Source organism: Ipomoea triloba, chromosome 13, assembly GCF_003576645.1.
Source record: "Ipomoea triloba cultivar NCNSP0323 chromosome 13, ASM357664v1".
Taxonomy (NCBI): Eukaryota; Viridiplantae; Streptophyta; class Magnoliopsida; order Solanales; family Convolvulaceae; genus Ipomoea; species Ipomoea triloba.
In genome coordinates, this window is record NC_044928.1 from 6355353 (window position 1) to 6370114 (window position 14762).

At 35.6% G+C, this 14762-nt stretch overlaps 1 protein-coding gene across 1 annotated transcript; it reads right to left on the reverse strand.

Annotated features, from left to right (window-relative positions):
* Nucleotides 1-1355: 1355 nt before the first annotated feature.
* LOC116002890 (G-type lectin S-receptor-like serine/threonine-protein kinase At4g27290) lies at nucleotides 1356-6075 on the reverse strand. Its single transcript, XM_031243075.1, has 6 exons — nucleotides 4729-6075; nucleotides 2956-3218; nucleotides 2554-2764; nucleotides 2236-2473; nucleotides 2002-2152; nucleotides 1356-1907 (listed from the first exon to the last, which is right to left on the reverse strand). The coding sequence occupies exons 1-6, from the start codon at nucleotides 6056-6058 to the stop codon at nucleotides 1596-1598; spliced, it is 2505 nt and encodes an 834-aa protein (XP_031098935.1). The 5' UTR covers nucleotides 6059-6075; the 3' UTR covers nucleotides 1356-1595.
* Between the last annotated feature and the right edge of the window lie 8687 nt (nucleotides 6076-14762).

Here is a 14762-nt window from a genome sequence, read left to right on the forward strand (position 1 = left end):
CTTGGTGCACGGGCATCGACACAGCCATGTTAAAGCCCGTCTGTGGTAGCGGTCACGTCATAGGCATGACGAGTAACCAAAGTAGGTCTTGCTCACAAGCGCGACGACGCCCATGATCGCTGCTAAAATCATGCCACGACATTGTTCCACTCATTTCCACATGCTCTCTTCTCGGTCTACCTCCAAATGACTTTCTAATCCCTTTCCATGCACTTTTTTGCTTTGAATTGGTCACTTTTGCTCCAAATTGCTTCACATTCTCTTTGTTGTGCAATTAAGAGAAACTACACATAAATGCACATTAGTTAGTCCAATTTTCCTATAAAACACATCATTTTATTCATCAAATAAGCAAAAGTATGGGCGAACATATAATTAAAAATAGGTCTGATCATATGCCTTTATAACTAGAAGATTAAAGTTCCTAAAAAGGGGCACACCCATTATACTAAGAGTAAATGGGTCCGCCATCATTACTTTGGGGCTCCCTCATTCCCACTTTATTTTCTAATTCTTCTATCTCCCTTTGCAACCACTCAACCACCTATTCCTGCTTGTTTGGAATTAGCCTTTACATGGTGGGCCGATGTGAAACGTTTCCACCATAATCACACACCCTTTTTTTATTGCGGTAATCATTTTTCCCCACCCACCATTCTAGCTCGGTTCTAGTCTGTTCCCGTAGTTGATGAGTCCCCCTCCCCAATCCTCAATTGTAGCCCCAAACTCTCCCCAAGAAAAACACCATTACACCTAACTACTCTAGGATAGACATAGAACCGGTTGGTCATCCCACTGACCCACCCCCTTGAACGCCCTCCCCCCTCACCTCCATACATTAGCCCTAGTCCTCATCCCTCGTTCCCCTAGAACGAGTTCAAGTTTCCAAGCGATTTCTCATTGTCTGTGGTGCTTCTCGTTATTGGGTTCTCTCTCGTTGTGGTAGCATCATCTCAACTTCATCCTAGGCTAGTGGCGATGAAACAAGATTTTGTATCCATGCCACTAAGTTGGTCAATGTTGTTGCTGCCTATTTAATAGCCTAGACACTTCCTGTAAGTCTGCAAGCAGAATTGGTGTTCCAGGCCCTTCCTACCCAATATGGCTATACCACAATTATTTTTGAGTTAGTCGCGAAGATCACGTGACTTTGTCGGCTAGGTCTATTAGCTAGTGTTGCCATTGGGGTTCACATTGCAGGAACCTTGGGAGTTTCTTGATGGAGATTGTGCCATTTTCAAGCTCGTTGATGAAAAAGATAAATGTATTAGACATCCTACTTGAGAGTTGATCTCAATTGTCACCGATAATACCAATGGCGCTAAGAATGTTACTAGAATGTAGTTGCGAATATAGTAAGCAAGGAGTAAGCAATTGTATTTTTGATAGTTCTTACTATAAGATTTGAGTGTGTTCTTTGCCAATCACAAGGGCTCAGTATTTATATTGGCCAGTGGCTAATAAATCTGGCATAATAAGTAAAATAGGCTTTATAATAACTGTAACGCTCTCCTTAATAAGTGCAATGACTCCTTCATAGTTATTGTGCATAACTCCTTAATAAAGGCGGCGCTCTCAATAGGTTTGATTCCAGCTCATCGGGGATCTATGAGTGAAAATGAGACTTCATTTATTGAAATATCTCCTCGAGTGCTGGAAGAAGAATATTCTGAAGTTGCCATCTTTCTTTTAGTGAAAAAACCAGGTTCTTTAGCTTCAGATAATAACAAATTTTCATTGGTCAACATCATCAGGACAGAAGACATATTTGGTCTATCTTCAGTACATTGTTGCACACATAACAAACCTATGTGAATTGATCGTATAATTTGCGGTGCGTCGCAAGAATCAGCTAAATGTTGATCCAGTAACTCTACTGATTTCTCTTTCTTATAAAGCATCCATGCCTGTCAAGTTTGAAGACAAATTATATTAGACGTTTGGATATTAATTTATTCAATAGCTCTGGACAATTTGTGCATGATGGAAATCAACACCTACGTGGCCAAGAAGATTAAGGTGGTGATCTGGATGGGAAAATCCTCGATTTCTCTTACCACTAATAATCTCAAGCACAAGAACTCCAAAACTAAACACATCTGATTTAATTGAGAAAAGTCCATCTATTGTATATTCTGGAGACATATAGCCACTGCATCACACAATTAAAGAAACTAGCATTAAGCACAAGCTAGTAATAATACCAATATGCTAAGGTGAATGAAAAGCACTTACAGTGTTCCAACAACATGTCTTGTGTTTGCCTCAATCTCATTCCCACTTACACTCCTAGCTAAGCCGAAGTCTGATATCTTTGGATTCATATCCATATCAAGCAACACATTACTGGCTTTGAGATCTCTATGAATAATCCTTAGTTGAGAATCTTGGTGAAGGTATAACAGCCCACGAGCAATGCCATTGATAATGTTGAAGCGCATAGGCCAATCAAGTAATTTACTCTTTATTGAATCTACCAAAAAACAGACATTAAAATTGATGCAATATATTGTGGTAAGCAATGGAGTTGGAGATTAATTAATTAAAACAAACCAAATATAAATGCATCAAGACTTTTGTTGGTCATGTATTCGTAGACTAGCATCATTTCTTCCCCTTGAATGCAACAACCTAAAAGCTTTACAAAATTTCGATGTTGAAGCTTTGCAATATAGATAATTTCATTCTTGAACTCCTCAAGCCCTTGCATAGAAGTCTTCGAGAGTCGTTTCACTGCTATTTCCATTCCATCTTCTAGCACACCCTATTTGTTCAAAGCTTTGACAATTAACCATTGAATAACATACTAGTAATTGTTGAGCATATAATATATAAAACGAAAATTTGTAGCGTTACTATCATATTAATCTTTTAGTCTCACTATCATATTATTTTTAGTTGGGATGGAATACATAATCTAATTGTAATTACTAGTTCAACTTGCATAATAATTACCTTGTAGACAAGTCCAAATCCACCTTCTCCGATCTTGTTGTTGGATGAGAAATTATTTGTACCCCTTGTGATAGTAGATAAGTTAAAGAGTGGCAACTCAAAATCTTGTTTTGATTTCATCTCCTCCTTTTCCTTCCTCTTCATTTTCCACATATAAAAACCCAAGCCTAGTGCTAGCAAAGTAAGTCCAAACGCTAATGATAAGCTCCCTATAAGGATGTTTCTTCTCTTTACCTTTGAGTTTGATGAGACTCCATAAAAAACTGCATCCACCCACAAATACCTAGATGAAACCCTTGTACTGTTTGTGGTCATAAATATGATTATTCTCAACAGTGATTTTTTAAAAGGAAGAAAGTACTCAAAATAATGTTTATTGATAATTTCTTAAAAGACATTTTGTATTTGAGTATCTTCAAAATTATGGTTTAATCATTCATTTCGGTAGTTTTAAATTTTTAATCAAATTTAACTCTTGACAAATAATTTTGGCACATTTTGTCTATGACTTTCATGATTTTGCCAAATTGCAAGCGTTTTTACATATTTGTACAACCACATTTAGACTCTGTCTCTATATGATCACTATTGAGTATTGAACGATATTGGCAATTGTTACGTTGTCTCTCACTTATAAGAGATTATTTGTATTGTTGAGCATGTAATATATAAACATAATTGTGCAATCCAACTATCCATTTTTAGTTGAGATGAGCACATGTTTTAATTTGATATTAGAGTCAACCACATGCCAAAGGTCATTAGAAAAAAGATACTACGTATTATAATCCACGTGTTGCTTGGAGCACGTGCTTCAATTTGCATATCATTTAAAAATTTATAGATTTACTCCTGAGGTTAACCATAAACTCATTAATTAGTAGGACTTATTTGATGGAGGACTATTTAGTAAGGAAAATAGTACTTGAACTCTCAAGTTATACTCCCTATTATTTACTTTCTTACACAAAAGTGAGATGTTGACACTTTCCTTGGGAGTACTGTAGGGATGGCAATGGGTCGGGTGTGGGTCGGGGAGGGCTACATCCATCACCCGACCCACCTTATATTTTCTCCACGCACTCCCACCCCCAACCCACATCGGGTGTACTTTTTCAAAACCCACCCCCACCCCCATCGGATGCGGGTGCCCACTACGGGTACCCACCACTTATCATCTTTTTAATTTTTTTCAAAATTTAATATTTAAATTACTTACACATAATAAAATAAAAAAAAATTATTAGTTATACTAAAACAAAAAAAATAATAAAAATATCCAAATATAATAACTAAATTGTTAATTTTTAAAAATAAACTTAGTAGTTTAAATATAAAAATAATAAAAAGTTATCAAAAGTTATAGAAACTTTTATAATAAACTACATACTAGTACTTATTTTACTATTATATATATACATACACACATGGTGGGTCGGGTGTGGTTCTAAGCGGGTTTTGTACATAGAACATGAATTCAACCCGACCCACCGTGGATTTACTTTTCTGAGACCTACCCCAAGCCACCACCCACTATCATCCAAAAAAAACCCGACCCATGCGGGGTGGATTTGGGTGAATATCCACGGAGCGGATTGAAATTGTCCCCCAAGTTGGGACCCACAAGACGGAGATAACAATATAATATCTTGTCACAAAATTGAGAGTAAAAGTGATTGAATTGAATGTAAAAAATGGGTGTCCTAGGTGTAGTAGAACTCATTTAGTAAATCCATGAAACTTAACAGTCAAAATATGGAATTGGATACATACCTGCCAACTCAGAAGCAGCCATCCGGATGAATATGCTCTGCCCTTTCTGAGAAAGAGATCTGGTATCCATCAAATCTCCAAACCAAAGCAAACACCCACTTCCTGGATCACTGCTAATATCCACAACTGAATATGCCGTGCAAGAACAATTCCTCCGGCAAACTTGCTCACATTCTCCAAGTGTCATCGTCCTATTAAACCACGAGTTTCTCGTATCCGGCAACTTAATCCCAGAATACTCAACAAACACGTCTGTTCCTTCACTACAGTTCAACGCCGTTCTTCGAACACACCCTTCCGACCAGTTACCCATGTCCCACGGCCCTTCGTATTTAGCCAAAAACTTGTCCAAACAAGTGCAAGTTGCAGAGTCATCAATGTTGCACAGTCCGTTTGGACCGCATATTCCATAGGAATCACAAACATCTAATGGCACTACTAATGTTTCAATCATTGGCCCAGGCCGAGGATACCATTTTCCTCCCTGTTCCACCCACATCTCCCTCTGTAAAACACCTGCAGGCGTCAAGGTTAAATGGATGTAAACTGAGTTTTTTAGAAGCTGATATGCAATCCACATTCCGTCCTGATCCATGACTAAATCGTATGTGTAGATGGGATTTCTTGATAAAAACGGAATTCCGCTCCACCGGAGCCCGTTCCACGGCCCCGTCCGGTAAATCACGGTGGAACCATTTCTGATGACGGTCTGTGGATACCCGGAGGGATCACAGTGCATCGTGATTTCTCCCGACGAAGGATCGTCGTCGCTCCTCCACGCCGTCATGTACACCTCTTTCCCGGTAACCAAATTCTTACCCATCCTCACGCCCGGCAAGTACGTCTGCGCCGGATAATCGAAGCTCTGCCACAGGAAATTATCTGGGTTTTCGTCCGCCGCATCTCTCACCACAAGGTTTCCAGAATCCAATAACTGAGCCACGGGATTCTGCACTGCTCTCGACGTGTTAGTAGACCATAAAATGGCGGCATTGTTAATATTAAGAACAAGAAGCAGGCCTGGTTTAGCGACTTTCAAGACAACCTGCGATGCATTAGCGATGATTGGAACATTTCTGTTGGCAACCCATACTACGGTCTTAGCAGGGATCTGTTTGTAGCGTATGCCAAGATATTGTTTGAAGGGACTCCCGAGTTTGAAAAATCCGAGTTCGAAACGTCCGCCGGAGGAACTGATGGTGTCTCCATCTTTAAGGATTTGAGTGGAGTTAATGATGTCGTGGGTTGCATGGGAACTGTTTGGATTATTGGAAACTGCTAATAACAGAAGCCAGGATAGTAGGAGGAGGAGGAGAGAAACACTTTCCATGGATTATAATCTTTAATTTTAATTATTCGATCATCAAATGCATGTTTACATTTTTTAGTGGAAACCCAGAAGTTGTTGAGGGTCAACGGCAATGATAGTGTGCGACTGCGTGTGTGATACGGATCACCGAGTCAAGTCCGGTCATTCTATATGAATATGGTGGTAAAAGATGGCCCCTAAGAGAAGTAAGAGCTACACCACTACTAAACCCAACTTTGGGTTTATGTCCCACCTAGCTGAAAGAGAGAAAAAAATATTTTAAAAAAATAAACATAAAAACAAAGACTTAAATTAATTTAATTTTTTGTCTTAGATTTATAGGTATCGTTTCAATTTTAGTCATAATATTATTGTGACAGAATTATTTTTTGTCCTCCATCAAGAAAATCGTTTAAATGGCATTAAATACAATGACATTTCGGTATATTTAGTTCTAAGTGTTAATTCTTATTCATCTTTTGATCCTAGATTTATATGGAGTTAATGACCGAAATGGTCTCTTGACTATAGTAAAATTACTAAATTGGTAATTTTATTATAGTCAAGGGAACATTTCGATCATCAGATGCACCATTTTCGTCCTCTTTTATTAAACCGAAGAGTTAATTATCAAAATGGTCCCTTAACTATAACAAAATTACTAATTGGTCCCGAGTAAACGGGCGTCTAACAGCTAAACAAACGGAAGACCAAATTGATTAAGAATTTTAAAGTTGAAGGACTTAATTAGACAAAAAAATAGTCATCAATGACCAAATTGATAATTTTGATATAATCAAGGGACTATTTCGTTAATTAACTCATTTATATGTGTGTGTCAGCCTGCGCAATGGACATGGACATTACCAGACTATCACCGTGATGCGTTTGGCGCCCTCGTCGTCTATGACACCAGCCACCGCAGCAGTCGTGCCATCGTTGTCCAGCAGCCACTGGCACTGCTAAGGAGTTTTAATTATTCTCTCGAAAAATACTTCATGTATTCCCAAAAACTTACTCTTAACTTTTACTCCCACGTGTATTCAAATTTGATTGGAGGAAGAAAAAAAGGAAATCCCAATTAAATGAGCAATCAAAGCATTCCAAATTATAAAGAGTAGAAAATAGGAGTAAGAATTAGGAATACATGTAGAATAACTCTTACCTCTTACGGCAGTACTTTGCTCATACATTTAGCCCCATAAACACGTCAACAAACAGTTGGGAAAAGCGAATTTATCACTGTGGTTAATTGAGGTTTTGAAAAGGAAACTCTTTATGCTTAATTTGTCAACATTATTAAAAGAATCTTCATCCAAGACTTTATTTATTTATTATAAATAATATATATTCATTGACTAGCTAGAAATGATGGTAGAGGAAATTTACAGAATACTACGACTTGTGGTGTTGATATTAATGGTTACAATAATAATAATAATAATAATAATAATAATAATATTATTATTATTATTATTATTATTATTATTAGATTTATTTGGTTCACAGGTTTCATATCAAGTTGGCTAGGATGCTTTAAGGTGTTGATAGGAACCTTATCTTCGAGGGTAAGTTTAATGTTCACCAAAATTATTTTGTTACTCCAAAGATGATATATTTATTGTATGATGTGTTGATGTGGGTATGATATGCATGTATGATTAATATTCACTAAAATTATTTATTTGTCCCGAAGTATATAAATTTTTATTTGTGCTTTGATTGTTATATGTGGACTATTATGATATTCGGTGGAATATTTGAATGTATGAACATATTTTTTTTTTTGACAATCAATGCATGAACATATTTATTTGTGCATGTTGGTATTTGGTGAAAAATTTAATTATTAGCATATCATCCCTTATAAGATGTCTAATTATTATCTCTTTTATACGCATGTTTAAATATTTTAATATGTTTAAATTAACTCTATTTATAATAAATAGTTGTCCAAAAGTACACTTTAAAAAAAAAAAAAGAAATTAGTATTTTCAATTATATTTGGACTAAATATAAAAATAATCCAACAAATAAACGGTTATGACATTATAAATATATATTCACAAATACTCAGGTAAGAAAAATAATTACATATCACTATTGCAAATTTTTTTTTTTTAAAACAACAAAAAATATAAAAATTCTGGTGTAATGTTATGTTAAAAAAATATTTATCATAAAATTTTATTATATTGTTACCAATTAAAACAAAAACCTTCACAATATCCAATAGAACATACATTAGTTCGTTTCTTAATTAGTCTTTGATTTATGAAAAATGTGCAGCTGCCGCTACTCAAAAATGTGTTTTAGGTGAAACCGCCTTATAATTCTAGCTAACAAAGAACCACAAGAAAATAACTATTATGGTTCTAGCTAACAAAGAACCACAAGAAAGTAACTATTCCAAGTTGTTCATAATTGACCAGTTCAAACCAAGATAACCAATAGATATCTTCTCACAAGAAGTCAAACTTAGAATTTTAGAGCAAACTCATATGTTGGTATATTTTTAATGGTTTTCATTCGTCCATTTGGTAGAGAGGAAGAGCAAAAAAAAAAAAAAGTGACAGGCGCGGACTAGCTGGTGTGTGAAATGCACACCAACGTGACTTTTTAACAAAAAAATGTGAAGCCCACAAAAAACGTAATTCTAATTCCTGCAAATTAATTTTTTTTCTCTTTTCTCCACCCTCTCTCTTCAATCTCACCATCTCTCTCCTGATTATCATAAAATAAACATCTTTTTGTGTTTTTAATTAGAATGTGATTTGAACTAGAGACCTTTAATTTGAGTGAGAATGCTCTAATTACCAAACTATTCGCAAATTCAATTGAGATTGCTCTTCTTAATTAATCTCACATATAATTAAAATGGCCGCTAGTATGTCTGGACTGTGTATCACCCGTGTAACAACCTATTTGTAGACTATATTTAGCATAAACTTATGATGTCCCCCCTCTTTTCCTTAAAATATAAGCAAGCAGCCAACCGTCATCCGTAAAGGCAGAGCTCTCCTGTGTCTCTGAGTTGACCAAAACCCAATTACCACGTCACTCAAAATATTTGAACTCGTGTGCAGTTCAGTGTACCCCACTCATCTCTTTCACACACACAGCTGTACTGCGTCTCCCCTTCGAGGCAACTCCACAGAATCACAAACACACAAAACAGTGACAACTGACAAACAGCTTAGTTAACATAACATTATATTTCTATACCCGCCCCTGGATTGCGATGAGGCCTACCTCAATGACTTGGCATGTGCCACTTGCGTCCATAAAGTGAGGGAGAATAATTAATTCTTTTTTATCTTTCTCTAGGTTACTCCCGTCTATTTCTGATTTAAAAAAAAAAAAACATTATTTCTATTTGCGCGTGTAATGGACACTCCACTAGTATATTCCGCTTTATTTCCGAACTCTATAAACATATGGTCTCTCCATCTCTCATGGTCGAGAATTTTTACTACTACTACTACTAAGAATTCGTAAGGTTTAACGTTTTCAGCTCCGAAATGGATTACTCGACTTCCAATTCCGACCCGAATTGTTATCGTAGCTATAAATTGTAGTTTTATTACAACACCACTAAAGTATAATTCTAATTCAACTATGTTTTCTTGACAATATACACTCAAATATGTTAAACATGTTAGTCAGTTTAATTTTATATACATTGTAGTTTCATTACAACACATTTAAAGTATTATGGCGATATACACTCAATATGTGAGACCTATTGATAGGGTTATAGGGTAACCCACTAGCCTTAAAGAGCTCATAAGTGCATTTTTTTTACTGCATTCTTGTATTTACCGACCTCATTGGGGTATTTCCCAACCACATTGTGCACTTCCCGATTTCCCGGTCTCATGAGTGCACTTTCCGGTCTCGCGAGCACATTTTTCAACCTTGAGAGTTCATGCCTACCTCTTGGTCTCATTACTATATAGTATTATTACTGGACCTCCCGATCTCGTTCTTAGTAGACCTCCTGATCTCCAAGCATCCCTTTATGTGGTCAAACCTCTAAAGACACTTGGCAAGCATTACCTAGCCATCGAATCTCCTCAAGACATGTTGGACGACCGGCATGTGTTGCCTCTCTTTCTCTATACATATATGACGTTTATTGCGCTCTAAGGGGGACTTTTGCCTCCCAATATACATGACTCCAATCGGAGCTTCCTGACCACATATGGTAGGAACCTTAGCTCCTGGTCATAGTGCTCATTTCAATTAGCTTCCCGACCAGACCATTCCACCTTCATTCAAACAAAATATTACTTACCAAAATAATATACATTATCAAATGGTCTGTAGGGAACGGAAAATATGGCAGCTTGTTGGTTCCCCTCTGATCTTTTCTCTCCTCCGATCGGCTTATCAATCGTATAGTAGCTCAATATTCTAACAGCAACTTTATTGTGCTGCTATAATGCATACATGAATATTCTATTATATTCCTTATGAATTTATATAGCAACGTAACCCGGTAAAAAAGCTCTCCCCGACCTCACGGGACTTGATCCCAGGCCAACCGCTAGCTAAAGGTTCAAGGCTCAACACCATGAGCTCGGGTTTCCTTGTTCGGAGCTAAGAGCATATATATTGTTCTAAGCTTTTAAATCTATCAACGTAATCTTTAAATTGTAAATTATTGCATGTACTAGTTATAGTCCTGTATTTAAAAGATAGCGATACTAAAATTATATGTATGTATTACGCCTGGTTAGTCGGCCTTGCCACCACCAACACCCCAAAGCACGGTAATAATTCGATATCTTAATCGTACTAAAATTTCTATATCTTGATGAGTAAAATTTAATACTTAGATCTTGTTGAAAATTTGATTGCTTAATCCCTAAGATTTGATCCCTAGATCGTGTTAAAAATTAGATCATCGGTAAAATTTGATCTCGTGATGCCACTTTCTGACCCCAATCAAAAGCGAAGGAGCTCGGGAATATATCATATTGTTGAGTCTACTCCCTGGCCTTGTGCTAACGATCCCCGCACCAGGGGGAGTGGGGGATTGTGATAGGGTTATAGGGTAACCCATTAGCCCTACGGAGCTCATAAGTGTATTTTCTGACCACATTGGTGTATTTACCGACCTTATTGTGGTATTTTTTACAAAATTTGTGCACTTCCCGACCCAGTAAGTGCACTTTCCGGTCTCCCAGTCTCGTGAATGCACTTCCTGGTCTCGCGAGCACATTTCCCAACCTTGAGAGTGCATGCCTACTTCTCGTTCCCATTACTAGTATTATTTGTAGACCTCCCTCCCGATCTCATTCTTAATAGACCTCCGAGCTGAGCCTCGATATTAATATACATCCCGGTCTCATTATTAATAAATCAGACCTCCCAATCTCCAACCATCCCTTCTTGTGGTCAAACATCTAAAGGCACTTGGCAAGCATAACTTCGCCACCTAATCTCCCTATGATGACACTGCACGTGGAGGACATGTTGGACGACCGACATGTGACCACTCTCCTTCTCTATATATAGGATGTTTATTGCGCTCTGAAGGGGACTTTTGCCTCTCGATATACACAACTCTATATATAGGACATGTCAGACGATTGGTCATACTGCTCATTCCAATTTGCTTCCCGACTAAACCATTCCACCTTCATTTTGACTTCCCGGTCACATTTAACTTACCCAAAATAATACGGAGTATATATTATCACTTGTTATTCAGTTTTATATTTTATTTTTTGTAGTTTAATTACAACACAACTAAAGTATCATTTTAAGCCAAAGACATTGTGGTCTAGTGGCACTCGGTGTCTCGTTTCACTTCCATATTGACCATATGGATGATAGGAGTGAGTTCGAGCCTCAGTGACTCTTTATGCTTTAGTAGGCGACGTTTTCGTTCAATAGGCAACACAGCACCGTATAACAATTATTGCACAGGGTATAGGTTTAGTTCCTATCACAACCATTGTAGTGTCCAAAAATGTATAGTAGTTTCCGTCTTTCCGACCGTAAAAAATCTGGGTTATCAATTTAAAAACCACTAAAAAAAAAAAAATTATTGCGGCGGCTATTATGTCTGGGCTGTCACCTGTGTATTAGTGTGCATCATCCGTGGAACAAAAACAGTAACAAACTAACAAGTAACAACTATCTGATTTATATATTATGATGTCATTATTTTCCTTCAAATAAACAAAAGCCTATCGTCATCCAAAATGACAAAACTCTCCTGTGTCTCCGGGTTACAATTACCATTCTTCATAATAGCTTTTTCTACTTTAATTTTAATATTAATTGATAAATTTAAGAAAACGAGAAATTTGCATCAGCGTGCAATTAACTTTATATTTTATTCTTTCTTTTTCCTCAAACTTCACTTGTGACCGTTGAGTTGCTCATGTGAACTACTTTATATTCTAGTCTAATATTACGTTAATTTGAATATATTAACGTTACAGTAATTCATCAATATTATTTAAAATAAAATTTTATTTTTTTACATTGAACTTCTCTTCAATTAGGAGATCATGAGATTGAACTTTAGTGGAGGCGATAATAGCTTCCATGCTTCTTTGAAGACCATTCAAATATTAGAATCATGTTTCACTGCACTCACATTTTGTGGTATAAATAAAGAAATTTACTGAAATCTTAATTGGGGATGAAAAAAAAGTGAAATCAATTAATATCCACATCATTTAATTTAATTTGTATTGTAAAACTTAATTATGAACTTATCATCTCTTATAAGATGTCTAATTATTATCTCTTTTATATGTTTAAATTAACTATATTTATAAATAGTTGCCCAACCCTCAATCCCCACAAATTATACTATGGACCATGGTCATGACTAATACTGTAACTGTGTTGAACTGATATTGTAGTTGTATTGAACTGATACTGCAGTTGTGTTGAAACGGAACTGCAATTGCGCGGAACATAGGTTGTTTCATTCGTTCAGCACAACTGCAGTATCAGTTCAACACAACTGTAGTATCAATTCAACACAACTGCAGTTCCAGACGGATGAAACGACCCATGTTCCGCACAACTGCAGTTCCCTTTCAACACAACTGCAGTATCAGTCATGGTGCATGGTCCACGGTGTAACGACTGCTGAACCCCAAGATTTCAAAATTTTCTTTGTACTAACTCTGAAGGTTTTATCTCTCTATTTAAACTCTATAAATCTTATACCTAAATTCAATAAATTACTTTTTCTTCATTATCCTATATTTTCTTCATATCTAAACTCTACCAATTTTTTTCTCTTCTAAACTTTACAATCTTCCTCCAAAAATTCGAAATAATATTATTTTTACTCTATTATTGCTTGTATATTTTGATTTTTTTACACGAACTTTTTATCCCTAACTTCTAAACTTTCTCTAAAAACTTTTTCTACCTAAATACATGAAAAATGCAAAATTTTCATCTATCACCATCAAATTTTACTATATGTTTCATAATATTCATATAAATACTTGTATATTTTGATTTTTATTCTTTTTATGTTTATATATATATATATATATATATATATATATATATATATATATATATATATATATATATATATATTTAACAACATGCTACTACGAATAGTAAACTACTATTCGCAGCAACAATATCAGGCTGCAAACAGTAGCACCTTGTTGCTATTCGCAGTGCCAAATTGCTATTGCAAATAAAGCTCTTTGTTTGATGCCTAGTAGTATATCAAGTATAGTATATCAAGTATAGTTTATACATACATGCATACATACATACATGCATGCATGGATGCATATACATACATATACATATACACATACACATACACATATACATATACATACATACATACATACATACATACATACATATATATATATATATATATATTTATTTATTTATTTATTTATTTATTTATTTATTTATTTATTTTATGCAACTAGTAATTATATTTTTAAATATTTTATTTAAACAATTCTATTACTATAAATTTTAGTGTTCAATATTGTTATGAATTTCTTATGAAATAGTTTTTTTGTTGATGCTTATTAATAGTATACAAGTAATTAGCATACAAGTCTCACCATAATATTGATAAAAACAATAGTGTTGATGTGGGTGAAGAACTATATAATAAGACGAATTTTATGATATATTATAACATATTTTGTAAGAATATTATAAATGATAAAGAATCAAAATCATTGAAAGTTACTAAGGATGTATTCAATTTAGAACTTCAATGATTTTTGTAGACTTTTTAAAATAAAAAAGTTGATAAAAAATTATGAATGTTTTTTATAGACTTTTAAAGAGTCTTATAAAGTTTATTAAAATCTTTATTTTAAAAGTCTACAAAAGTCATGATTGAACGCACCCCCTTAGTCTTTTCAATTATATTTGGACTTGTTAAGGACACTTGCGGGCAGGAGCTATCTCCCATGGGTTATTCTATACGGGATTTCAATGATCTTCTTTACCGACATGAGAAGAGAGGTGGGGTCCCTCACCCTGACAGCTTCCTACGCAGTTTTGGGGAGGTGGTGGATAATTGTGGGCTAGTTCAGTTGCCTATGGTGGGTTATCCTTTTACATGGGAGAGGGGGAGGGGCATTGAATCTTGGTTGGAGGAGAGTTTAGATAAGGTGCTTGCGACTGCAAACTGTGTAGTGGTCTTGGTGGTGGGGGGGGGATAGGGTGGTCAACATTTTGACTCGGTCTTCGGATC